The sequence below is a fragment of the Ceratocystis lukuohia genome (genome assembly GCF_044167205.1).
Source record: "Ceratocystis lukuohia strain C4212 chromosome Unknown Supercontig1_pilon, whole genome shotgun sequence".
In the NCBI taxonomy this organism is placed as follows: domain Eukaryota; kingdom Fungi; phylum Ascomycota; class Sordariomycetes; order Microascales; family Ceratocystidaceae; genus Ceratocystis; species Ceratocystis lukuohia.
This window is the reverse complement of record NW_027263520.1, coordinates 733098-759798: the sequence shown is the minus strand read 5'-3', so window position 1 is coordinate 759798 and position 26701 is coordinate 733098. Positions and strand designations below refer to the sequence as shown.

Below are 26701 nucleotides of genomic sequence, written 5' to 3'. Positions count from 1 at the left end.
GTGTGGACGATAAGGTTTACTGTATTGCCGATGGAGGCCGGTGGAAGGACTGCCCCAAGGGATCTTCTGTTGATACACTAGTTGAGACGATCAACAGTCTTTCCCAAGCTTAAGCGGCCGATATACCCGCTCCCACAGGTCGCTAGCTTCACCAACCGTGTAGTTTATACTAATACTATCCATACCCGGATCCTTGTTGTCATCCGATGTTCCCATAGATTTAAGTGTTTCAATAATGGTATCAAAATCCACTGCTTTGCCAACGGCCTGTGTATGTCCAGGCTCTGCGGCAGCGTGCGCAATATGGACATGGAAGTGGTAGTAGGTTGGTTGATAGTGGACGTATAGCTTGAGCTGGTCTGCCTCTATGGTCGGGTATGTCGCCAGAGTAGCCTCAACAAGGCGCTTGCGCATATCTTCCAGCCACGGAATATGGCTTTTGCGCAAATCACGCAGACTCCAGATATCGCGGCGCTCAACCAGGCACAACAAGTGCAGGGCTTCGAGCGTTGTGCGATCCCAATTAAAATCAGGTAAAAGCAAAAAGCCTTCAAGGTTCTCCTCGGCACCTAGCGGTGTACGGAACAGTACATCCTCCGCTTCCTTGCGGCCTTCGATGATGTTGTATACCCAGTTCAAGCGGCCCTCGCCGCGCTTCTCTTCCATGATGGGACGCACGTGCTTGGCGTAAATCTCGGGCGTCTCAGCAACGTACCGCACAGGCTGCTTTGTATACTTCTTAATATGGGTCTCAGTGCAGGGGTAGATCAAGTTGACCTTGAGATCATGATGGAAACCGGCCGAGTTGGAGGCAGTATCAACCAAGGCCGACTCGCTGCCAGCCAGTGCAAGATACCAGGCGTAAACGTCATTGTGCTGGAGGTTGGACAAGCGTGCAAGGCTCGCTGGCACGCTAGCAAGGTAAGCCTGGCTTGAAGGGAATGGCGAACGCTCGAGCTGCAAAATGGCAGGCTTGTCGTCGATAGAGCCGAGAAGGGAGATACGGCGGCCGCTCTGGTCTAGAGTGGAGAGCAGACGTGGGCATGAGTCAAGAGGCGAGATGAGAGAAAAAAAGAAGCGGACATTAACATGGCATACCTTGGTTAAGCGTTCGCTCAAGCTTAAAGCGCGGAACTAAAGCTTCAACTGCTGCAGCGTTCATGATTACCAAACAAGAATTTATGTGCTAATAGCAGCTGAAATGTAGCAAGTTCACGAAAAACTGTGCTTTTACGGCGACGTGCAGGAAAGCTGCAGGAAGAAAAAAAAAGAAAAAAAAAAAAGGGACAAAGGACAAAGGCGGTGTGGAGCAATCAACCAACCAAATCGCTAATTGACTCAACACGAAATCATAAGAACTTTCATGCAGCACAAAAAATGGAAGGGGGAGACATAGATGGAAAGTAGCACAACATCCAATCGTTAACAATGCCGGGTTGTTTCCGTTCTGGTTACCAATAGAGATGTCATGACGGAAACGAAGAGAAAAGGGCAGGTACATGCGTAGGACCTACGACATAGGCTGCAGTTGCCAATGAACGTCTTGTCTGCCCCACGTCCTACTCCCTTTGTTGCCACTTGTATATTGCTACATCGTGGCGAGGCAAGTACATGTACGAATACTCACCTGATTATCCTAAGAGTGAGCATAGAGCGATCAAGATTTAGTCAGTATCGGGCACTATATTATTAATCATTTTTGTAAACGGACGAGCTTGACTAGATGGCAACTTATAAGCCTTTTTTTTAGCAACGGCAAGTGGCCATTTCCATGTCCTCCCCGAAAGGCATTGCACTGGAAGCAGAGTAAGATCGAGGCTGAACGGGATTTTTTTTCATGGAGGCTACGGAGAAGGAAACCCCAGCATGAGAAGTATAGATAGGAAGTCTGACATCAGACATCAATAAGAAACAAGTTGAGAAAGCCGAAGAACAAGTCCAGTATGTAGTACACAACAGTATATCCAGCAAGAAGAAAAGAAAAACAAAGAGAAAAAAAAAAAGCAAACCGCGATGCAAATGAGATCCGACACATGATAGCTGGCTCAAATGGTACCCAGAAAGTAGCCATGAACGAGAGATGGAAGAATATAGAAGAGAAAATAAGGAGTTCAGAAAGATATCAAACAAGGAACAGTCGGCTGGCCCGAGCGAAAAGAATAAAATTTGCAGAAAAACCAAGAGGCAAAAAAACAGAAGCAAAACATGGTGACCGAACAAAGGAAATGGTTAGCAGTGCAGAGATAAAGAAAAACAAAAGGAAAGTGATAAGTGAGGAGAAAAAGAAGAAAAAAGTATCGTCAAGTCGTTCAAGGTGTTTTATGCCGACAACCCAGGTCAGCTTGCCAAGCACAGAAACCTCCAAGTTAGTATAGTATAGTATTTAGCTTGGTTCTGTGGCAGGAGACGGATCTGAGCGAGAGGCAAATCCAAGAAAGAGTAGCAAGAAAGGCGTGTGTGAATATATAATGAGAAAGGACGAGAGTCTCCAACAATTGCATCACAAACAACATAGCGGCTATTATGATCCAGCCTGTATATCGATTTTTGGGCCTGACGCCTGTGAGGCTTTTTGAGAGTCCATGGCCGCCGCATGTGCCGCTAGATCGGCCATAGTAGCAATAGGCTTGCGCTCCTCCCTTACAACAATCGGCTTGTGTTCTCTGATAGGAAAAGGCCTGCTGCTGTTGCGGTCGCCCATGGGCATCGCAGAGAACGGCTTGCTGGAGATGACCTCGCGACGCATAAGTGTGGGGCGATGCATACGGATCTTGTTGACCTCGCTCGACTCCTTTGCCAACTCGGGTTCCTCGGTGAGAATGCGCTGCATTTCCTTTTCAGCCAGGTCCTTGGCCTCCTGCATACGACGAGCGATGTTGTTGACCTCTTCGGTGCATTTTCCATCCCGTAGAAACAAATGGGCACCCTTTTCGCTCTGGCTTTGCACAAACTCCAAGGCTTTGTCGAGACGGTCGTAAGCATCAGTAGGTTTGCTGATTCCAGCGCCGTAGGCACCAAAACGGCTTGCTGGTCGTGAGCTCGCTCTGAGCATAGGGGGCATGCGGGGGGCTAAGGGGGCACTGAAGTCATCGGGGCCTGCAGAGAAAGGGTCGCTGGGAGCGTCAAGAGTCTGTGATTCTATCTCAGCAACACGCTTAATGTGAGCAACCTTCGCGGCCATTCTAGCCTTGCGGATTAGGTTACGACTGGCAGATACAAACTTGACAAGCTCCTCGAAAAAACTCTGTACAAAACTGTCGTAATAAACAATGATCATGTTCCGAGTGCGGCGCTTGCTTCGGCGCTCTTCCAAGTCGATAGAGCTGTTGGACGTAGTTCGTTGCTTGATGCGGACTTGGGCACGGGCACGGGCGTGGGCAACACGAATGGCCTGCTCAGGACACCTTGCCATGGAGGCCGAGGTCATCCGGTACTGTAGGTTGCGCAGAAGGGCTTCCTCCTCATCATCTTCTTTTTCATTAGCGGCGTTATTATTCCTAACGGCCTCGTCAATCTCTTCTTGTGGGCGGAGGGATTCGGTCGAGCTCTTGCGCTTGGGGGTTTTGGCGGTAATGAGGGTAATGATTCGGCTTCGTTGAGAGCTATTAGCTCAGCTTGACGTTGGTCTATTAACTCATTCAAGGTGGAGAGCTTTGTACGCCACTCAGGCACATTACTGATGATGTTTTTAAGGGCGTCCATCACAATGGTTGGTGAATGGCGGTTGTGGTGGTCGTCGGAAGGGAAGAATGGGACGGTGATGACAGCAAAGCAAGCCTGCTCGTGCTATGGGTAGTGATGGCAATGATAGGCTGGCTCGCTGGGCGATTAATAAAGAGATTCAAGTAAATATAAAAAAGAAATAAAACAGAAATCGAAGATATAAAAAAAATAGCCTATAAACGTAGAGTCCAAGACTGAGAGCCCATGAGGAATGAAGAAAGAATCAAAAACAAAAAAAAAAGGCAATGGGTGAGGCTTTCGTAAATGTTTTCTTTCCTTTCCTACACAAGGAGAGAAAAAAAAAAAAGAGAGAGAGAAAAAGAAAAAGAAATAAAATAAAATAGGAAACGAAAAGGAGAGATGATAGGACGGAATAATTGCTTGTCGGCGAGGCCAAGGCCAGAACAAAATGGAAAAGAAGGAGAACGAAGGGGAAATAATGGGCAGAAGAAAGCGGGGACAGCGCTTTAACCTAGGGCAAAACAAGGGCCAAGCACAGCAAGAGGAAGGCCAGGAAGAGCAAGGGCCAGCAAAATAAAAATGTGGGGACTGAAAAGCGACAATAAAAGTCGGCAATAAAAAGAAGCACAAAAACGAAGAAGAAAAAGAATTATAATGATAATGATAATGATAAAAAGGCAGGGGCAAAAATAAGAGCACACGCACCAAAAAAAAATGGCTGATAAATTAGCCAATCAAGTCAGAGCTAAAAGAAAAACAAGAAAAAAAAACCTGCAAAAACAATAGAATAAATATAATAGCCAGATAGCCAGGTCCGTAGCCTGGTCCTTGATCTGCCCTAAACGGGCGCTATTACTCTGACAAGAAGCCTGGCGAAGGGCTTTCTCGCCGTTGAAAAATTCGGCCTAGCTTCCTGACACCCGTTCGCTCGAGCCTTCAAGACTTTAGGGGGCCTCCTGTGGGACTTCTGTCGATAAATTTAGGGCATCAATGGACACTGGCTCCCACTAGCACTAGCAGCTCACGCCTGGCTTATCCTAAGTCTAGCCAATCCACCCTAAAGATCCCGCTCCATAGCGTTGCCGCGAGCCAGTGAACACCTAATAGCAGAGCTCTATAGTCCTACTTTTAGCCTATTAATTCGATAATGTTATAGGCGGGGTCTAGGATTTCGAGATTCAGATAGACTTGACTGCTTGAACCGCTATGCAAGCATGCAAGCACACACCATCAGTTATGTATGTCCACAACACTTTCACTACACCACATTACATCACATCACAATACCCTGAGCCATGCTTGCCTTCTTTTCCTTGCCCTACCTGGCTATGCCTGGGCCTGCTACGTTACCTGTCTGACATCCGTCTGCCAATAGTCAATAGCCTAGCACCAAGGCAGAAAGCACGCTTCTCTACCTCTTGCTATTATTTCTCCTGCAGTACGAATCCCTCAACCAAGCCCCCCCCCTTTGGCGCTGGTCAAATTCAGGCCAGCTTTGCGCTCTCCAAAGATCCCATGAGCTCCAATTCCCCCCCCCCTCCCCCTTCCCTTCCCCTCCCTCTCTTTTCTCCCCTCTCCCTCTCAACAGCGACAGCAAGCCACCGCCAACAGCAACCAAAGCTCGCTGCCATGGACCATGGGACATCTCGAGTCTAGCCGAAGCACAGACGCTCGGCGAATGCTTTTCGAAAACATCCGATGATCAGCAAACGGGCATGAATGCGGCCTAGAGTAAGAGCCAGAATGAGGCATGCAAGCTAGGCAATGATATCATGAACCTATTGGCAAAAGGAACCAAGCAGAGTCCATCACTTGTGTCTTTGTCTGCATTTCCTGAGATTGAAGGCTCTGTCTCAACCTCCTTCTCTACATTGCCTGCCTCTACTGCCTAGTGCTGCCTACTTCCTAGCGACGCATAGTGCTGCCCAGTGCTACTATCACTGCTACTGTAACTGACACTACTCTTATCAGCAAACGGCTCGCCGATGATTAAATTCAGGCATGGAGCAGTTAATACACTTAAGGCACGGCCTTTTATGCACGCTTTAGATGGGGTACAAACTCCGAATTCGAGATGACTAGGGGAGTGAAGAGGGGCATTGCTACAAGACAAAACTAGGACATGTTAGAACGTAGAAGCCAATATGTAGATGTGTACGCAACAGTCGCTCATGCTACCTTCCAATACATCCCGCCCAGTTTACATTGTCTTGTCTTCGGCATAATAGAGGGAAGATGGTCGAACAGTAAAGCCGTCCATCCATACATGCGCAAGCCTTGCTGGGAGAGAGCTGAGGAACCCTCACAAAGTCTCCAGAATCTCATATAACCGCCCGTTTAGTTTCCTTCTCTTTTCCTCTCCGTCCTCTCTTTCCCCCTCCTTCTCCTCCTATTCATTCCCCCAGCTACCGTGCTTTGGCGTACACATACAGATGCTCAAATGCATGGTGCACAGAATCTTAACGAGGATTCTGGTGGTTTTGCCTTTCCATACATCCAACCATACATGCATGTGTACACCTGGGAATGGGGTTATGTTCAGGCCCTGCAGTGTATTTACGTCTCAACTTACTCTTGGACAAGGTCGTGCTCGGAAGGAAGGGTGTTTGTCTGTCCTATCCTATAGGGTCAAGGCAGGGCCAAGACAGAACAAGAAGTTTTTGGGCTCCCGTAAGAAGTTCCATAAGCCAAGGGAAAGAAAGTATTTGCGCAGCAGAAAGGCATTCATGTATGTACGGTGTAGGTATGTTCATGTGTATGTGTTGCTCCTATTTTTGGCTTGTCCTTTTCAAGTATCATCCGTTGTCCGTCGTCCGTCCATGTCTAAGCTGCGCGTATGACTTTCATGCATACAGCAAAGTCACAAGCAAAAGCCAGTCGCACAGTACAAATGTATATTATCATTCTTCACACCATCCAAGCCTCTGAGCAAGCCCAGCTCGGCAAACAAGAAGAGTGATGGAGGAAACTACGGCAAGTGCAAAGAGTCTATTTTGCCATTGTCATTTTTTTGCTTTTTTTCTCCCTTTTTTGTGTGTTTTCCCGAACCCGTTTTCTTTTTTTTGGCTGTTGCCGTTTCAGTTACAGTTGCATGGTATAAAAAAAAAGAGCAAAGGGGGGAATAGGCGGCCGCAAAATGCAGTTGCAATTTCTTATATGCCTTTTTCTCTCTTTTCTCCTACTCTTGTCTCTCGCCCACCCACTCGATCGCTCGCATTTTTATCCTGCTCTTTGTCTTCCGTTGCATCTTTCGTCATAGAAGTTGCTTCAAATGAAAACCCCAACTGTCCGCTTTTTTTGCTCTCCTTCCCTTACTCACTGGCGCTAAGTCCTTTGTGATGGCTTATAGCTTCCTTCCTACTGATTCATTCCTTCTTCCTTCTTCCTTCTTCCTCCTTCAATCCTTCCCTTGTTCTTGACGCCGCCTGTTGAATGGCGGCAGGCTATCATAATTAACAGAGGGATGGGATGCCATGCCGTCTTGACTGCCGTCCACCATATACAAACGCTGTCTATACATACTGTAACATACGAATTAAAAGCCCGAGGAGGCAATAAGACGGGAAACAAATGCACCGGGGCAGAATACGCCGTCTCAATTTTTTCTCGTTTTGCTCCTGTGCAGTAGTTTCTGGTTAAAAACCCACCTCTGCTACAACTCATAACCGATCTGCTTGTATGCCCCACCAAAAATGCAAAAGCCCCAGCTACAGGCTGGTAATTTCGGTCTCTTGAGCCTGGATAGATGAACATAGTGTATGTTGTGTCTTGTCTTCCTGCCTGTCTCTGTCTGTCTCGCTTTGATCCAGACTAAGCGAACTGGCTGCTGAGTCTCAGGGCCTGCTATTCAGAATTTAGCTGAGCCTTAAACTGGGGTAACGGGGGGACTGGTACATGCTGGACAGCAAACAGAAGGCCGTCCTCAAGGAAAAAAAAAATATTGGCCTTTTTTTTTAGAAGCCTGATGTCCTTTCTGTTTTATTGTTCATCCAGTTACTTTGAGCTCTAAAGAGTGACAAGCCACGCTTGGCATGCCTTTAGGACTGCATCACATCACATATATGCCTCGGTGTTAAGAAATGCAAGAGAGCAAGAGGAGAAAAATAACAAGACGATGAAAAGGATGAAATACAACAGGATCATTTGCCTTATCCGATGCATTGTAACAAAAGCGGTGTCTCGTCTCATCGGGAAATTTCCACACGCAGTTCTCTCTTATTCTAGCCCTTCGCCCTCTTTCTTTCCTGCTGGCAGTAGCCCTTTATTACACGCCTTCCGCTTTCCACTTTCCGCTTTCCCCGCTTTCTTAGACGGCGACCTTGTGCTTGTGGACAGATGAATCAGGGGTGAGACGTGAAAGGACAGAAGAAAAAAGGGAAAGCAAAAAAAATTAAATTAAATTAAATTAAATTAAAACAAAAAAAATAAAAAAAAAGGCCTACATCTATCTAGACAGGCTACAAGAGTCGGAGAGCAGAGAAAAAGATACCGAGGGATTAACAGGAAGGATTATCAGGCAAAAGAGTGAGAAAAATAAAAAGGGAAAAAAATACACGCACAGTATTCACCTGTCCTTGATCGTCATATTCTTCCTTTATTCCTCTTCCTCATGGGTCGTTAGGGAAAGCCATTCGAATAGGGGATGACCGCTTTGCCTCCTCTGTGCTTAGCACCTTGCTCCTCTTTTCCCAGTATGAGCTAGGTACCACTCTTACTATAATTTACTCATATCACCACACTGCACACAATATACAACTTGACTGCTGAACATGGAAGAGATAAAAAAGCAACAAAGCCTTGCTGGACTAGGCTGAGTGGAAGCTATTCCGGAACTAGGACAAGCCATGTTTGACAGCAGTCGCCTTGAACAGGAATAGCGAGACGAGGACGACCAAGATCGACGACACCTAGACTTTAAATCCAAACCAAGGTCATTCTGGCACTCGAAAGACTCAAGAGGACAAGAGCTGGCTCCTGAAGGAAGCCAGTAGTGCTTAGGCCTTGGGGCAAAAACTCATCAGGAAGGAGGAGCAAATATCACAACACCAACGTAAGACATGTGAATTTATGACGTGCAACAAGTAGATGGTATCCTTCAGATGATGTGAGTATGCTGCTAGCATTGGCTTGCTTGCTCTGTCTCACGTTGCTAACCATCCACGTGTACCTGCTTAGCAATGCGAGTTTCCGAGACCCGACCGACTGCCATTCACATCGCGTGGTGTCTATTAGGGTTATACATAACAGGGTTATACATACGAGAGACCCGTATTAAACACAGGGATAAGCTTGCTATTCTGCTCATAGCAACGATGGTCAAGCAATTCTAGCGAAGATGATGGAAAAATTCTGTTACTGTGCCCAAGTTTTCTAGCCCGTTGAATCAAAGTCAAAAGTATTTATTGCGGTCGATCTCTATTTCGCTGCCCAGCAAAAACCGGTGAGATTCTTGCTCTTTGCTCGTTGCTTGTATCTTGTAGCCATCTTGTGCAACAGCAAAAAATGGATTAGATACAAAAGTTGAAGAAGATAAGATAAAAGATAAGCACAATCACATGGGTTGATGCACCAAGCGTTAAGGGTTACGAACGCTGTTGAACCCTTTTTATGCTTTATTTTCGTCCTGAGTCGGTGTGGAAAATAGTTGAGGGCTCCATCGGTCTACGCCTTGCGTGCGCATACATCTGCGTGTTGTCTGCATGTATATCTGTACGCTGCTTTGTCATCGTTGCCATAGCCCATTTTAGCACTGACGGTCTTGTGGAGAAGGGCTGCAAAGAAACAGGAGACGGAGCATTGGACGAATTGGGACAGGGCCCTGTCAGCCTGGAGAGCTGCATGCATGTTAGGCCTGTAGGCCTGTATGTCTCTCTGTCTACCTGTCTGTAAACATATGTTTCATGCACACTCACTTACAGCCTAGCCGCACGATGTCTTTTCTATCCCTAACATCAATAGGAACATGGATGGATGGCCTTCAAATTTCTACATCAAAGCTCAAATGTTATCTCGTCAGGCAAATCGGCGCTAGGCAAGAACGGGCCGTGGGACAAAAAGTCGCCCCAACAGGGAGCCCCCCCGCGGGATGTTAGCTCCTTTCACTCCTCTGCACTCCTTTGCCAGCTTGCCATACCCGAGCTGGAAGCTAATTGGCTAGTGGTGGCAACCTTGGATCCGCTCCCCATACAAGCCTATCCCAGCCACCTACAAAGCAAGCCAACAGACGAAGGGCAGCCAGCTTCCTCCCGATATGGGGTATAGACTGGTTAAGGCGGACGGCAAAAGCGAGGCGAGAAACCAACGCAGCAAAGCAACGAAAGACCGAACACGGGTCGGCTAGCACAGGTTCGGATCTGGGAGAGAGGGGAGAGGGGGCGGGGGCTTTGTCTCATGCTTTGAAGCCTGGCGGAAAGCCTCTTTGTTTGAATTTCAGCTTCTTGCCCTCCAAATGCACACAACATCACATCACGTGAGCTGATGTGTAGTTGATGGCAAGTAGTTCTGTTCCAAGACATTGTTCCTTGAAACTAGCCTGAAAGTACCATGAAAGCTGGCTTCTCCTGTATTCGGCATTTACCTTCACCTTAACGGCCATTGCGACTATGGTGTACTCATTTCCGTTGGGTAGTTCAGCATCTGAATAACCGCCCTCATCATGTTTGACATTGTCTCCAGGACTGTATTCTTTTGAATATCCTGATGACTGCTGTGCTAGGTAGTAACATCCGGCTCAGGAAATTGGCAAGTCCTTTGAGCTACTTCCAAGGTACAAATGCCTTGGATGATAACTATTTGTCACTCATTGTAGGCCAACAAATCGCTTTTGAGCCGCTTGCCATCCTTGTAGAGCTTTCATGCACAAAACACGGCAACAAGCCTCGGCTTTATTTTGCCAAGCCCTCATACTAAAGCCCATGAGCCCTTGAAGAAAAGGAAAAGGAAAAAGAAAAGGAAAGAAGGAAAGGAGGGCAGAACTGCTACGCTATGTTGACGGACAAGTTATCCCGGCTGACTTGAACAAGGGGAGAAAATAAAGCCTAAGACACGGGAGAGGCAAAAAGAAATACAAGCAGAGAGAAGCTGGCAAAAAGGTTTCAATCACGTCTCTCTTATTGATGCGCTTTCTTTGGAGGGCTAACTGCTGTGTAGCCATGATGCAGCTGGCTGATAGCAAGGAAGCAAATAAGTGCCAGCCTTAGACAGCGGCAGCTGGTCTTGGGATTCAGTGATTCAGATCAACAACAGACAAGGCATGCAAGAGGAAATCAATCTGCTAGCATTGCAAATGCTGCCTGCTTCCCCTCTCGGTCCGGCTGTGTCTCTGCCGTTCCGCTCTTTTCTCTCTCTTTTTTTTTTTTTTTCTCTCGCACACACCACAGCCAAGATAACCTGGCTGGCTAAACAAATAATGTAACTGCTGACTAGACTGGCGTGTACACCAAACGTTCCTTGCAGTTTTGTCACATTGGAGACAGCGCGAAATTGACATCTCATTGGAAAAAGAGATGCCATTAAAGCCACTGCAAGAGGGTTAGGTTCATCAAAAGACAAGCAAGTAACAGGTTCTCGTAGATATTTCTTGTCAAGTATGTGCCGCCAAATCAAAAAGAACTGACTGCGTAGTGTGTTGCGTCTTGGTGAAGTATCTGTGCGTATGTGTATCAGAGTGGCCATATTTAGTAAATGTTTCGTGAAGGTTGTCCGCTAGATGTATCACGGTCCATGAATAGCAATTCGGAGATTCACGCTATAATTCCATCACCACAGAGACATAGACGGATGCTAAGAAGCGCCAAACGAAGCATCAAGCATTCTATTTACTCCCGTGGAGCGAAGGCTTTCCCAACCTACGGCCAGAGCTCCTGAGCACCCCACTCGCCTCCGTCAATGGTGTAGAGCCATCTCTTGGCCTTTGAAGAATCCGATAGGTCGACGTAATCCACCTCATCAGGGACTAGAAGTACTACCCGAAAGTTTTCCCGTGCTAACGCGTCATGCAAGTCCTCAACACTCTGTCCTTGACCAAGACCTTCCCTTCCGGGGCCGCTGCTTAGGGCCGTTCCGGGAGCTGGGTTGCGGAAGCTGCCGCGCATCATGGGACTCAGATTGCCAAAGTGTGCTGTTACTTCGCGTGCCCAGCTCCACAGCTTAGTGGCCCTATCCGTCTCTGAAGACTCCTCTAGGCCCTGTCGGCACTCTTGACCCTCCTCACTGCTTGCACGCCACATGCGCGACTGCACCTGATCCCGCACAAGACTGCACTTGTCCACATCGTCATCTGCGTCCTGTCCTAGGAAATAGCCCCTTCCTCGTATCCGCCACTGTGTCATGGTATCAGGCATCCAGAAAACCGCCTCGAACAGCCCGCCGCCGCCGTTTTCATCGCCCCCTAGCTCATCAACCTTGGCCATGCGTACGTCAGTTGTGATACACAGGACTTCACTCTGCCAGTATTGTGGGTTCCTTGGTGCGGGGTTATGGGGATTGGCTGGCAGCTCGCCCCAGAAACCGCGGAAGACAACAGTGCGCGCTCGAGGTTGAGGTCTGGCGGCCGTGACGGGCGGGCTAGTAGTGGTTTTCATCGGGCCATCGTGAATCGTGCTGATGGTAAAGGCTGGCATCGAGAGTTTAGATACCTGCGAATGAAAAGGGGCACGCCATGGGGCTACACTTTTAAGAGACGTAGGTGGCATCTTTGGGAGAAAGAATTGCTTTTATATGCGTTCTAATAGCGAATCTAGAACAAGAGCAGAATTTCTAGCGAGATAGTAACGTACAATAATCAAGTGTTGGGTGGCGTGCATCGACGATGAACAACCATTGAGTGGTCATCTTGGTGACACAAAAATCCAAACCCTAATAAAGAGAGAGAGAGGGAGAGAGAGAAAGGGAGATGTGTTTATTCGGGGTTAATGCAAAGGAATCGGGATCCTCTTTGCCAAGGATTGAACAGTTGTAGTTGTAGCTCTTTGAATGAGAATTGCCTACCTAATGAGTCTGTGACGTACTCGCTGCTGTTGCCCTGACCTGACTTGGTTTGAAAGGTGCCTAAGAAATTACACTGACTTTCGGGGCATATCCGGCTAAACGCAAGGGCTCTTGATTTTTTTGTCTTGGTGGATGGCTGATTAATGAATTTGAAATGCAATAACCTACACACCAGAGCAAGTAATTGCTGTTTTGTTCTTAATTTGGGTTACCTCACTCGGGGGTTCTCTCGTTCGTGCGTTTAAGGAGGATTTAAGTATGCGGCAACGGCAACGGCAACGGCAACAAGAACAGCAGAAAGCATAGCAGCAACCAGAAAAGGGAAGTCGGGCTAGGAAGCAGTAGCCCGAACAAGCTCTTGCCTTCTTCGCACTAGACTAAGAAACAACCCCCAATAGCAATTATAGACGGGTTCCCTACTCTTTTCTGCTTACTCTATCTCGCCTTGTTCATCTGTTCCTGTCTTGTCCTCAATTTTCAGATTCTAGTTGCTATTTTCTGTGATTTCTCTTATCTCTATCCCATTTTATTTCTCCTCTTCGTTCTTTCCCGTACTCCATCTTTAGCACACACACACACTCTCTCTCTTCTTGCCCCCCCCCCCTCCAAAGCAGGATTTGCTTTTTGCTGTCCATCAATCATTGCTGACTGCGACTCGCTAAAATACGACCTTGCATATCGTCATCACACCCCCATTTTGTCCTGTGTCAAAGAAGACAAAAACTTTCTTCCCTTTTTGATTTTACTCAACTTTGCTTTGCTTTCGCTCCTTTCTATTTCGCCTTGTACTGTACTGCCACCCCCCCCTTGGTCAAGTTGTCCACGCCAAGACCTGCCAATAACTCGCTCGCAAATTCTACGACGACTCGAGACTTCACTCGGGCGGTTGTCTATAAACTCTTGAATTTGGATGGCTTTTATCCTACGGCCTATAACATAAGCTTCAGGAGTGAGCCTTTGAGGCAGCTTTATGGTCCTTGCTGTAGACATCCAAGGGAAATTTACTATAATTATATCCAACTATATCCACTCGGCTTTGCATTATCAACCTGCTGCTCTATACATCGACTCGAGGCAACCTGTACATCCTTCGTGAACATCCCTTCCAAATACCACGGCGACGCTGTCTTGGCTCAGCTGGGCAGGAATTTCCACGGCAGGTCCTTGATCTCAAAGTTACACCAACTAAAAAGTCATGAACCACCAATGCTCGCAAGTACCCGACCTAAGCCCGGCTTCGGCCGCAAGTAATCCCTTGGCTCCAACGTCATCATCGCCTGAAACATCTCCAAATACCGACCGATCTGCTCTTTACGCATCTTTCCAACAGTTCTCCCCGGCAGCGTATCCGCCTGAGACACTGTATTCGACTAAACCTGTAATCCCGGGCCATGTATATTTCCCCCCCGCATCTATACCATCTATCCCGCCACCCATGGTACAGCCGTCATTGGCATTTACATCAGCACCTACTGGACAGCCCGCAATGCCAACCAACGGCTTGTCTTCGTCAGTAACTATGAGGCCAACTCCTCCCGCCGCTTCTACATCCAAGCAGGAACAGGCCGGCCAAAACGGCTCTCACGACGATCTCCGAGATACCTCTAGTAGTGCAAGCAGCCCCTACGGAGATGGGCCTGGCATGGTAAATGGCAGTGCTTCTAGACATGACAGAAAGAAGAACACTAAGCAACGGCGCAATAAGCCCACTCTATCATGTTTTGAGTGTGTGGAACGCAAGACAAAAGTGAGTTCTTCTGCGCATTATAAAATGAAAACGTCCAAGTTTCACGCTGCAGAAAACAGCTGCCGCACTAGTACTGAGAAATTGGGAAATATATAGCTGGATGTCCTGCTACCAAACTTAGGCCTGCCATTGCCTGCCATCAATGGGAGTTCTCGCAGTATACATAGACTTTGTCTTCACATCATAGAACGCATAGCTGATACTCTTCTTCATATTAGTGCGACCGTGGACGCCCAACATGCTTTGCTTGTAAGTGCCGTCGCAATGCCTCAACTAATTTCTCCCAAAATGAGCAAGATATTGACGTTTTGTCCGTCCAGGCATAAGGAGAGGATCCTTTTGCGCCTACGACCGCGTTGCACAAATACTAGAGTAAGTTGCATTCATATTTGAGGCAAAATGCCGAGCGCCGAGTGTACACTGACGTCATCACACACAGGGAGTCACATCGAACCTCTGCCAATGGCCCACGAATGACCCGGCCCTCTTCTAAGCGCTTAAGCCAGAGCAAATACTCGATTATCCCCAATATGGCTGACCATAGCCTTATTGGATCCAAATCATCAACATCCCGGGGGGCAGTGGCACTCTCGACTGGACTTATGTCTAACATGCCGTTTTCGGTCTCATCTGGGAGCAACGTGTTTGGCATTGGAGCCCAACACCCATTTGCTAACTATTGGACATGTAAAGGGGGACTTCCAGAAGTTATTTCTGTCATCCCAACCAAGGCACAGACTGACGCTTTAATGGCCCGCTATTTTGAGTGTGTGGACCCAGTGTATCCCATGATTCACCGCCAGACATTTTACGCCGACTATGAGCACTTTTGGGGCATGGCAGATGTAGATCGATCGGATGTCGATGCATCCTTCGTTGCTCTTCTCTTTGTCATGATTGCTATGGGCGCACAGTTCGTCGAAGACTACCCCTGCGCTGAAAAGAAGAACATGGCAGAGTTTTACGCTTCGGCCAGTCACCAGTCTTTGCGGGTGTACTCATACTTGAGTACGGCGTCAGTAACGTCCATCCAAGCCATGGTGCTCATTACATACTTTTTGATAAATGACAACCATGTAACAGACGGCTGGGCTTTTGCTGGAATATTGACTCGGCAGTCTTATGCCATGGGCCTTCATCGCGACCCAAACATTGTTACCCCCAACGCTTCTCTACTGGAGAAGCAGCAGCGCCGTAAACTTTGGCAAGCTGTCTTGTTACAAGACACATTTCTTACCATATTACTGTCGCTGCCACCAACGGCCACCCACACCGATGTAACAGTAGACTCACTGATTGAGGACGGCTCGTCTATTGCTAACAGCGACCCAACCGATACTCTATACATAAAGTGTTCATGGACCCTGGCTAACCTGGTGCAAGAGTCAATATGCTCGCCCCGGTCTCTCGACCTCCCAATTTGTACCACGGCTCGTCATAAGACAAAGTTGATTAATGAGTTCAAGAGTGTGTATCGCAGCTTCCCCGATCTCTTTCGATGCTGGGACAAGGCGACACTGACTGCTAGAAAGGCAAGTGAGGGGCGGGCTGTGCGACAGATTCTGTGGCTGACCAGCAACTTCTTCCACAATTTGATGTTGGTCAATGCATCGATGAGTGATGAAGTTTCTGTCAATGTGCGCGGGACGCTGGAGGCTGCACACGATGCGATTACGTCATTCTTTTTACTTTTCGAGTTGTTTGAGTCTGAGGCGCGCATGTGGTGGGCATTTAACCACCGAGCATTTCTGGAAGCGCTTTGTATTGGCGCAGTGCTAAAGATGCATGCTGGAGATAGGGAAAATATTGACGAGACTATCTATGACAGAGGCAAGAATGATCTATGTAAGTATTAGTGTTACTCTGCCCCAATCATTTGTTTCAACCGTGAATATCACATCATCACCCCTGAGTCTGGGTTGGGAGGCGAGGGTTAGACCCTGCGGATACCGAGCCCGAGTACGAAAGATACTAGCACGGCAGGACCGGGAGTCCGGGAAAATAGAATACCGATACAAGAACCTTGCTAACATTGCGCCTTTGCTGGATGTAGTGCGGATGGTGGAAATCATGCATCACATGGGGGAAAGAGGATCAGAACTTGCACGTACTCGTGCTGCGGTGCTGAACGAGTATCTGGTAGAGTTGAAAGGGTCTATCTGAAATGGGTTTATGATGCGGGTGCTTTTGAATTTGTCTGTACATAGTTTATACACAACAACACCTTGGGTGTATAATAAAAAGCCCATAGGTGGAAAAGGAAACAATACCAAGAAAGCTGCGCATGTTTCTGGTTAAATGCTTAGGTGGGGGCTGAATTGTAGGCTGCAGTATTTTGGCCAGTGCTATTCGAGGCTGCAGGGGAACGGTTTGCTGCACAGTCAGTGAGGAAGAAGTCTATGCGCTCAAGAGAACATGCAGATTTAAATGTAGATGCCATGTCCATCGTCATAGGCACTCGGCTCTAGCGATAAGGGAAGAACAAAAAGCTTTTGGGCAACACGAACAATGTATGAGATTCGGATGCAGGAAAAGCAAGAGTAGTAGCGTGAGCTGAAAGGTAGGTGGGTGTTCCAAAGCCGTGCTATTGAAAGCCTGGTTGCTTGGTCACAAGGCAAGGTCAAAAGACGTGGAGGTGCTGCAAAACACGGGACGGGCGGGCGGGTTGGTTGCCGATAGGAAGCAGGAAGTATTATCGAAAGCTTTGGCGTTGAAGGAGTTGTGTGAAGCAACAGCTTTAAGAACAAAGAAAGACGGCAAGAGGAGAAGGAGGAATATGGCTAAAGGGAAACGTGGGCAAACATCACATAGGTGGTAGAGTGAAGCAAAAGAGAAGAAGAATAGTATAGTAATTTGTGGTTGCATTCTATCTCTGCAAATTGTTGGCATAGCGTAGTTGCTATTTTATGAACGGGGTGCTCCTTCCCCATTGTTCCGGGCACCTCAACGCCATTTTCCTTTTCTTTAATTTGCATATCTTGGCTATCTTGGGGCGTTCTTTCCTTCTCTTAACCTCCCTCTTTCCCCGTTTCCCTATTTTGATTTTTCAAATTCTTTTTTTTTTTTTTTTTTTTTCTTTAAAAAAAGAAGAAAATCGCGCCTTGTCACTTGTCTTGCATGCTTTGAGCTTCAGTGCTCAAAGCTCCAATATTTGTATTATTTACCCACCAAATTCCAGCACACCCGTCTGTTACCCTGTTTACTGTGTTGGTGGTGGCGAAGAAGACACGAGAGGGCTGCGTGTGATTTATTGTTCACTATAGCTCCTTCGACACCATGATTGTCCCTTATGCCGCGGGTTGGGCGGCTTTTGGAAGCATTGTGCTCGCTTTGGGCGATATTGATGGTAGGTAGCAGTCGTGCTTCTCAGGCTCAGTCGCGTCTATTGCTAACGTGAATATGATAAGCCTCAGTGGACCACCGTCTTCCCGATGCACAGTTGAATATGCGGCTCAGTAGCAACGCTGATACCCAGCTGGTAAGTCGGTATTTATTACTGGCTAGATCTTGCTGCTGTGTCTCCTATATTGTCTAACTTGTCGCTCTATTAGGCTCTCCAAGTTCATGTTGACCCCTCCACCCACCTGTGTGGCCATTCTGACGTTACTCTGAATGGCTTGCGGCTGGACCGTGGCACTGATGGCTGGGGCTCTGGCGATATTCTCATGACGGCTGGAACGTCTTTAGACGAAACGTATGGCGGCGAATCTGCTACCAATCACGCTCCGCGCTCCTTTGTTTCGTCTGTTTCTGCGATCTGGGACTTCGAGTGCCAGACTACCGACGACAATAAGCCCGAGTCCGAGATTTTGACTGTTACCATCACCAGCGCCAAAGTCCAGCGCATCTCGACATCCCGGACCGCCCTAAACAATACTACGACCACTACAAATACGCCTATCCAGAATGCCGTGTTCAAGCTGCTCATTGACCCTACGCGCCCGTCTAGAGTTGCACAAGTCCTTGGAAGCGACATTACTATTGCGGTGCCCGCAGAGAATACACATGATGAAGCGCCGAACAGATTCACCACCCCCCGAAACCCCGATCTTCAGCAAGCTTTAGTGGAACTCGAAATAGTGCGACGGCAGCGCTCAGACATCAACCGCCTTATTGCCGAGTATGAAGCGTACATTGGCTCTCTAACGACCGATGTTATATGTGAAGTGTCTACCATGGAAAGCGATAGCGGCGATTCTGTATCCGATGAGCGCCTCACAGTAGCTGACTCGCTTAACCAATGCGACAATGTTCATTGTGTCATGAAGGCACTAGTTGGCCAAGTATCTAGCAGGGCTAACACGCTTATCAAAACCATTGCACACACGAATCAGACTCCCCAAGGAAACCAAAAGACCACTTGCCGGTTTCCATACTCCTCGCCCAAGGACAAGAATGGCGAGTCCAGCAGCGAGATCTCTGCTCCGTCCAGACCTGCTTGGCCTCCGGCGTTTTGTGGGCCTATTTCTACTTCGACAGCCCACCCACCCACTGGCTCCTCTTCGCAGGACCACGAATCTTTGATTAACACCGGCCATAAAACTGCGAGTAGTGACTCAGTATTTTCATCAGACGATGGCATGTTGAGTCATCCATCTCTATTGCCAGGATCAACACCCAGTGATACTTCAGATGATGAGGCCTTTTGGCTGCTGGTAGCCAAGAATACCATGGACGTGATCATGATTTTTTCTGTTCTGGTCATGGCCTTTTTTGTCTTCAGATTCCTTCTTTATTGCATGAGTTCTCAAGATGAGAAGCGACGGGATTATGATTATAATGGCCAGCCATACGGCGGTGGTGGTGGTCTGGGCTACAAGGCTGCGTTTAGAAATTACGTCAGAGCTATGTTTAATGGTGATTTGTGTCGTGCGTACGATGGTGAGGTGGCAGATGAGGAGAAGCAACTGGGTCCTGCAGCCACAGAGGAGTCGACAAGCCTCCCTATGCACCATCGCTATCACGAACATGCCCCTAGTAGAGGCTTGTCACGCCCTCCTTCCTACTGCACCACTGCATCGCAGGTACTATCTGACGAGCCGCCGTTGTCTGGATTTAGCCGGTCGCGTGCCTTATCGCAGTCGTCGCAAAGCAGCAGGACATCGCACTCTTCCCTCCACAGCGTATCAGCCATGTCGATGGCGTCTACATCTACTGCCTCAACCTCCATGGAACAGTCGTTTGCACAGATTCGTGCAGCAGTGTCTATGGTTAGTGATATGGTTACCGTTAATCGTGGTTTGGGGCAACGTATTGTTGGTTCTTATAGCTTGCGGGGACGCACGGGGGATGGAACCCAGGTACAGCGTACCCAGCGTTCGCATCTTGAGCAGGACGAAGAGCGGGCTCCTAGATCAGATACCGTCATGGATGCCCAGAGAGCCTCCCGCCCCATGAGTCCCGAGAGTACACGCTCACTGTACTCTATCCCACCACGGTATGAGTACATCGACGAGGGCCTGCCGGGCTACCAAACTGATGAGGAAGCTGGCGGCGTGCTGAGCATCTGAGCTTCTGGCTGGTTTGATATGCTGTAGCGACTGCGATGCAGCAGCATCGGTGTCGAGACAGGACAGTGAAGACATGTAGAGAGGGAAGGGCAAAATGATGGCACTTTATTCTCTTCTATGCATATTTTGTGGGTGGCTTTCAACCGAGCTGGGTCACCTTTACCATTCCCTTTCCCTTTTCTTTTCTTTTTATTTTTTCTCTCTTTTTTCTTTCCCTTTGTATATATGCTGCCACTGGCGCTTGATCTATGCTGTTAATATCTTGGTGCTTGCTTTCCCTACCATTTGTGTCGCTATGTTGTCGAGAGAAGCGTCGCATGATCTACGTTTCTATAAAGGCTTCGAAGTTTTGGGCGATATGCGCTATGCCTTCCTCCATCTCCCAGTCTCTGGCTTTGCAGATTGCTGCGTATACATTAGCTAAAGCAGCATCCATTTCTTCTCCTGCAACATCAAGATCGCTCTCAGCTAGAATGCGATCGGCTGGGAGAATACTAAGTACTGCTTCTAGTTTCTGCATGGCGGTGTTTGGATTAGACTTTGTAGACGGCCCACCGGAGAGGTTTACAGCTGCCGAGAAGGAAAAGTATATTGCGCTGGGAATTTTAGGGTGGAGATACTGCTTTGCCACGTCTTTAGTGCCTGAGAACGAGTGCAGGCAGATCCGGGGTGGGAACGTCACCAGTCTGTGAGCCGATGACGGTGACTCCAAGCGGGGGTTTTTTTGGTCGCGCGGATCCTGGTCCCCACCCCCATCCTCGTCCTCGTCGCTCGTCTCTGCCTCTTCAGCTTGTGCTGCTATGCCGCGAGCAAGGACTCGTCGCCGCCGTCGGTTTGGTACCTCAACTTCATGCCCTTTCCATGTCTGTGCCAATACATCGTACAAAACGCCGTGTGCTTGTACTCCGTGAACACTAACAGCGCGTTGTAGCTCGGCAGCCAGGTTGAGTTGCGCTCTGAGAACAAGTATCTGGTGGGCAATGCTAACGCGGTATGGACTAAGACGACGGCCGTTGCGTGTACCGGGCGTGGGTGCTGAGTCGGTGCTCGGTGGTGTGGATGTAGATACTGGGTGCTCGGGGAGCCGAAAGGCACGGTCGAGTCCTATTTCGCCAACAAGGGCAGTGGGATGGTCTATCAGACGCTGGCGGGTATTGGCGAGAAAGGCCGACAGTGGAATTGGATCTGGGAGGTTGGTGACAAAGGCGGCGTCTTGCGTAGAGAGCGGCTTGGCTATGCTAAGCACGTTGGCATAGTGCGCAGTCTTTAGACCAGGGCCTGTAACAGCTGATAGCACACTGTCCGGCCCATCGTCGTAGAGTAGATGTGCGAACCATGGGTGCCAGCCAAAGGCGGGGATGACCTTTGGCGAAGACTGGGCCAGAGAGGCGACGAGGGGCTGATCTTGGACTCTTGTCGCCATGGCGATGAGCTTAGATGTCCGCATGTTAGAGATCCGAGCGATATGGTGCATATTATCGGTGGGGTGGCAGTGGGCATCGTACAGAGGGCCGGCTGTGATAGACGGTAGGGGAAGCGGTGTGGGGTGGGAGTTAGCGGCCGAGGTTGGTTGGGGTCCAGGCTCATGGGCCTGAGCTGAGTCGCAGCTGCACATTATGGGACAAGAGGTAATATACTAGAGAGTATCTTGAAGAACATGGGATCAAATTGTTTCGGGGCTTGTGGTCTTTAGTAGTGAGATCGGGGCTCTAGCCTTGCTCAAGCCTATTTAATCCCCTTCCCAAGTAGATTTAGCTGTCCAAGGGGAGGGGCAGTCTTGGGCCCATGCTAATTCTTAAATACTTTAGACTTGGGGTGCCTAGTTGATCATCTAGGCCTAGGTCACGTGCATTGTCTGCTGGTGTGTCACCAACACGCTCCCACCAAGTAACAATAGCATTGACTGTTGAAAATATCACCACATTGCCATCCCAGCTTTTTTATTCTCTAGGCACAATGACCCTACTATTTTGCCACGAAACTCTATTCCTTTCTAATATCCCCTGTCAATGCTCTACTAGTCACCACACTACTCTCACGATTTCCGTGTTCTACAATGTGCTGTACTGGCTCTATCATTACAAACGAGTCAATTTTATGATAGCCTAGGGTTCAAGGTAGCTAATGAACTCTTCTTCTATACCAGTAAATGAATGAGTGTAGGAGGGTCACTCAGAGCCATGATGTAAATTCCAAGCACCGATCCTTGCCAAGCCCCCAAGTACCCCCGCAAAAGATCATTGAGAGCCCTGCAGGCTATTTATCCTCTTACAGACGATTGCTGTGCTATCGAGTATGGGCAGACTATAAATTGTTTTGCAACTCACTGTTAGGTCATCTTCCTTACGGTCTTGACTCTTACAGCGGATAGCAAGCACTGGGCTATTGTTAAAGACATTGGGCTATAGACTTCGGGAACCGTGATAGTCTGGGAGAGTAATAGCTAGTGAGATAGTCAGCGATCATGTGAGATGCACGTCATCCGCAGGGCATGGTCGTGGACTTCAGGCTTTGGGCGACAGCTACATGCGCCCCCTCATTGAGTATTTGCGCCCCCCCCTTTCCTATCTTCGCTCCCCCCTGTTTTTGGATTACCTAATCAAGAAAAACCTAGTAAGGGGGGGCGCACAGAGGAATTGGGGGTCGCCTTTTCACATGCTTTTGTTGCCGCGGCTGTCAGCAACTTAGGCCTTTCTAGGCTCTTTCTCGCTAAGTACAGTATCTAATAGCGTGCAAACTACTATAATTACAGTGGCTACGGCGAATTTAGCTGCTAGCAGACACCAAGATCAGGGACCCCCTAACCTTTACGAACAAGACTTGGAGTGCGGCCACTCTGACTGGTCGTGATACAACTTGAAGCTTGGTGGCATCTTACATTGCTTTCTGACCTGACTGGCTAGTTTGTATTTTTTAGTTTTTTTTTGCATTATCTCTTTCGCCACCGCCCAAGCACCGCAATCCAACATTATCAACGGGTGACATTCGTATCATATCAGCGTAGCACCACTTCAGACAGCTATCAGATCAGAGCCCGCCTCCACCCAGGGCTTGCTGGTTGCTTGTATATCTTGCTTGCGATGCCACCTTCTTCTCTGTTACATATGCATTCTAAGCTTGGATAAACCGCTCATCTCGTCTTGCTCGTTCATTCTAGTTAAAGCTAAACACTAGATGTTGCATTAGCTAATACCTATCACCCAACGTCTCAGAGTGCAACACACGCCGCCTCACATCACCTTAAACTACTCCTCCATGGTATCTCTAAGCCCCATGCGTACCGCCCTTGTGGTCTTCTTGTGCATTGTGACCGTTCCTCTAGCCATATTTGCATGCATTACCACTGCTATGGCTTTTGCTATGCTCTTCTTCCGCGTCTCGCTGGTCTACCTCGACCTGGTTCTACAGTGGGTGCCCATCTACTTCGGCCTGCGTCGTCTTCGCAATCTCTCGTGGTTCTTTCCATTTAGCCTGCTTGGTGCACTCCACGTTCTGCTTTCTACTTCATCGCCGTCACCACAGCCACCACAAAGTTCTGACGCCATCCTATCGGCCTTCTCGACCACTCCAATGCTTGGTCTGTCGCCTGTGCACTCGCGTCGTGGATCTCGCCGTGGGTCGCGGGCTAGTTCGTTCTCAGCCCCTAGCATAACCCCTAGCGGCATGGCCGACGACTCTGGCAACTTTACCCTTCCAGACCCTGGGCTTCTGCGTACTCCGGAGCGGCGTCGTGGCGGTGGTGGCCTCAATCGCACACTCAGCTCAGCCAGCTGTTATTCTTATCGCGATTTGCGGCCCTTAGGACTAAGCGGCGAATCGGGCCCTTTCCCTACTGCGCCATATTGGGATGCTGGTGTTGTCGGCGACAGATCAAAAAGCCGACCCCGCTCAAGGGGAGATTCCTTCAAAGGCTTTTCTGAAGGGAGAGATCGCGGAACAGACCCGGCTGGATTCAATCCAACGTGGACCTCGCCATGGAGCGGGAGACTCAGCCCCGGATATCAGCTTTCCCGAGATGGTTATTTTGATATGAGACGAGCCACAAGCCACGAGGCTTTGGTGCCGTGGTAATACCATCGTATATAGCGCAATTTGTAGATTTTAGTGTAGTTAATTTAACGGTATAACACGAAATCCAAAAACAGCCTGAATCTCAAAACTCCAGCCCATATCCCAGACAACCAAACCTATCATGACATCATTATTGCTAGCTGGCGCTCATTCGTGCTACCAACGACGTGCCCTTCACATGGTTTGCCAGAAATAGTTTGCGTAGAAGAAGCGCGAAAACTTCTTATCCATGTTGACCACGTGCACATCTCCTTTGCGGTCATTTCTAATCACCGCCTTGGTGAACTCGCCGTCCTTGTTGTCTCTTTCCAACTCAATGCCGAGGCTGCGATACACCTTGAGCCGCAGAAGCACCTCGTCGTCAATGGGATCACGTGCTCGGCGCTGGCCGTCGCCATCGATATCACCGCCGTCTACTCCTTGCATTTCTAGTTCTTCCAGTCGTGCGGCTAGGTCAGCCGCCTGTTGGGCTAGACGCTCAGTCTCCATCTCGGCATCGCTAGCGGCCTTGGCTGTACGGAACTTCTGTGTGTCGAGGCGGGCGATGGCCGATGCATGAGCAGTAGAAGAATGCGAAGCGTTGAGCTCTTCGTGCTGTGATTGCATGGTATTGAGCTGACGCGAAAGCTCTGTTTGGTGGCGCATTAAATGAAGGGTTAGCGAAAGGAAAGGAGTAGGACAGGGTGGAATGAAAGGGCTTACTCTTCAGTACCTGTTCGCACTCTTTCAAGCGCAGGTCGCGAGCCTGGTTTAGGGTCGAAAGCGATTCATTGATGCGGGCGATGGCGAGCTTGTCTGGCTCAATATTGAAGTTTTTAATGGTTTGGTGGATCAGCTACACAGGAGGGGTCTTTTTGTTAGCGAGACTGACTGCCTGGAGAGAGCATGTCATCCGATAATATAGAGGCGGCAACAGGCAGATACTTACAGTGGCAGGCTCTTCAGCGAGAAGCATTGTGGCAGAAGGTTCTTCTTTCCAAGTATTTCTCTTGGATCGGTAGACTATGAAGATGTATGTTTTTTTTGGCGATGATTGTTTACTCAAGTTGCCGATGCGCTCTGCTTCATGTTAGCTTAATCGGGACAAATCCAAACAAAGGCGCAGCGCCACACTTTATAGATAATGTGGCGCAAAAACTCGGAAACAATAGGCCATGTGCCACACTATGTAACAAAGCTTGGCTAACCTCTTGAGCTCAGCCTTATCTAGTGGCCTGTGATTGGCCTATGATTCGAGGCTTCGGCTTCTTAGACACAGGAGGCCTTTGGGTCAAGGCTCAGTCAGTCCCATCTTATCATGGTTTAGTCTTCTTGTCTTGAAGAGAGAATACCGCCTTCACTATTTCCCTTTGCTTGCAATCACATGTCCTAGAAGCTTTCTATGCGACAAGCTTGCGTTCACGAATACAAAAGCACTGCTCACACACCAAATCCCCAAGTTCATTATTGCAGATTGAGGTTGTGCAACACATTCTCTACATTTACGGCGACTTTTCTTATTTTTTTCCCTTTTTTTTTTCTTTACGCCCTGCCCTGCAAGCTTTCCGACCATGGGTGCCGAACTGCCATGTGAGTGAAGCCACCAGGCCTGTTTTGAGCGTGTTGTTAGGGCTCCAGCTTGTCTTGATGCTGTGGATCTACAAGTGTTGCTTTTCACTAACACACGCTGTGTTTTCTTCGCAGATGCTCTTGATGTCGAAACGTTAGTACACATAATTCCGACACCGGTAGCGATGATGACAACAGCAATAACAATGATTATGCCAATCACATGCGACACACAGCCGCTTTGGAATGCGGCGCATTCACACGAGAGACGCACATATGCAGACACACAAATAGGCTATCTTGACTAACAAACTACCATCATACATATAGGCCGCTAAAGCCCGACGAGCTGCAAGTCCTGCGGGACCAGTACGAAAAGGAGGGCGATCTTGTTGGTGTTCAGACCAAGTTCAACTACGCTTGGGTGAGTTTTTTACCTTTGTGTGTTTTTTGAGGGGTCTTGCTCATTCTCAACAGAGTCTCAGTTACTAACTCGCTGTTTAATTCTTCCTCTTCTGTCACTAGGGTCTCGTCAAGTCAAATAGCCGTGCCGACCAGCAACATGGAGTCCGCCTACTCGCTGACATCTTCCGCCAGTCTCAGGAACGTCGCCGCGAATGCTTGTACTACCTCGCTCTGGGCAACTTTAAGCTCGGAAATTACGAGGATGCCCGGCGGTACAATGAGAGGCTGCTCGAGAACGAGCCGACGAACCTTCAGGCCACAAATCTGCGTACCCTGATTGACGAGAGGGTGGCCAAGGAGGGTCTTGTCGGCATGGCAATTGTTAGTGGTATAGCGCTAGCAGCTGGTGTTGTTGGTGGGTTCATCCTCCGCAACTCCCGGAGAAGATAGACGGAGGGATGAAAGGATTTGGACAAACACCAGGTCGGGCGGGTGGACCTTCATGGTACGTCATGTAGCAGTCCGTATGTGTGATGCTGCTCTAAAGCAAGGATTCATCTAAGGGAAAGAAGAGGTGTGTTCTGCGCTCATTTTCGTCTGATGATTCATCAACCTATTTTAAGACAGGCATTTTTCTCAAGATTACAAAGCAAAATTGCCCAGAACCCAGACTAGACTGACTGGATAAAACAATAATACTACTACTGCTCAGCCCAACGTTAGGCTACGGAGGACTGCAAATGGGCAA

General features: G+C 48.5%; 9 protein-coding genes across 9 annotated transcripts; 4 read left to right on the top strand and 5 right to left on the bottom strand.

The window, feature by feature from the left end:
* Window positions 1-90: 90 nt before the first annotated feature.
* On the bottom strand, window positions 91-1162 carry HOO65_010195 (uncharacterized protein; the record flags this gene model as incomplete). The annotated part of the gene is made up of 2 exons (XM_071006006.1): window positions 91-1019; window positions 1099-1162. The coding sequence occupies 2 exons, from the start codon at window positions 1160-1162 to the stop codon at window positions 91-93; spliced, it is 993 nt and encodes a 330-aa protein (XP_070862017.1).
* Window positions 1163-2521: 1359 nt separating this feature from the next.
* HOO65_010194 (uncharacterized protein) lies at window positions 2522-3702 on the bottom strand (the record flags this gene model as incomplete). The annotated part of the gene is made up of 2 exons (XM_071005951.1): window positions 2522-3602; window positions 3665-3702. 2 exons carry the CDS (start codon window positions 3700-3702, stop codon window positions 2522-2524), a joined length of 1119 nt encoding a protein of 372 aa, XP_070862016.1.
* Window positions 3703-11531: 7829 nt separating this feature from the next.
* On the bottom strand, window positions 11532-12516 carry HOO65_010193 (Zn(2)Cys(6) transcription factor; the record flags this gene model as incomplete). The annotated part of the gene is made up of 2 exons (XM_071006045.1): window positions 11532-12298; window positions 12462-12516. The coding sequence occupies 2 exons, from the start codon at window positions 12514-12516 to the stop codon at window positions 11532-11534; spliced, it is 822 nt and encodes a 273-aa protein (XP_070862015.1).
* Window positions 12517-14158: 1642 nt separating this feature from the next.
* HOO65_010192 (uncharacterized protein) lies at window positions 14159-16275 on the top strand (the record flags this gene model as incomplete). The annotated part of the gene is made up of 3 exons (XM_071005564.1): window positions 14159-14419; window positions 14638-14668; window positions 15113-16275. The coding sequence occupies 3 exons, from the start codon at window positions 14159-14161 to the stop codon at window positions 16273-16275; spliced, it is 1455 nt and encodes a 484-aa protein (XP_070862014.1).
* A 1420-nt stretch (window positions 16276-17695) lies between these two features.
* On the top strand, window positions 17696-19929 carry HOO65_010191 (uncharacterized protein; the record flags this gene model as incomplete). Its single annotated transcript, XM_071005527.1, has 3 exons — window positions 17696-17765; window positions 17833-17897; window positions 17971-19929. 3 exons carry the CDS (start codon window positions 17696-17698, stop codon window positions 19927-19929), a joined length of 2094 nt encoding a protein of 697 aa, XP_070862013.1.
* A 322-nt stretch (window positions 19930-20251) lies between these two features.
* HOO65_010190 (Cut9-interacting protein scn1) lies at window positions 20252-21544 on the bottom strand (the record flags this gene model as incomplete). The annotated part of the gene is made up of 1 exon (XM_070999665.1): window positions 20252-21544. One exon carries the CDS (start codon window positions 21542-21544, stop codon window positions 20252-20254), a length of 1293 nt encoding a protein of 430 aa, XP_070862012.1.
* Window positions 21545-23184: 1640 nt separating this feature from the next.
* On the top strand, window positions 23185-24000 carry HOO65_010189 (uncharacterized protein; the record flags this gene model as incomplete). The annotated part of the gene is made up of 1 exon (XM_070999664.1): window positions 23185-24000. One exon carries the CDS (start codon window positions 23185-23187, stop codon window positions 23998-24000), a length of 816 nt encoding a protein of 271 aa, XP_070862011.1.
* Window positions 24001-24174: 174 nt separating this feature from the next.
* On the bottom strand, window positions 24175-24955 carry HOO65_010188 (putative kinetochore protein SPC24; the record flags this gene model as incomplete). The annotated part of the gene is made up of 3 exons (XM_071006127.1): window positions 24175-24629; window positions 24703-24835; window positions 24929-24955. The coding sequence occupies 3 exons, from the start codon at window positions 24953-24955 to the stop codon at window positions 24175-24177; spliced, it is 615 nt and encodes a 204-aa protein (XP_070862010.1).
* Window positions 24956-25550: 595 nt separating this feature from the next.
* Window positions 25551-26403, top strand: HOO65_010187 (Mitochondria fission 1 protein; the record flags this gene model as incomplete). Its single annotated transcript, XM_071006099.1, has 4 exons — window positions 25551-25569; window positions 25684-25702; window positions 25879-25972; window positions 26074-26403. 4 exons carry the CDS (start codon window positions 25551-25553, stop codon window positions 26401-26403), a joined length of 462 nt encoding a protein of 153 aa, XP_070862009.1.
* Between the last annotated feature and the right edge of the window lie 298 nt (window positions 26404-26701).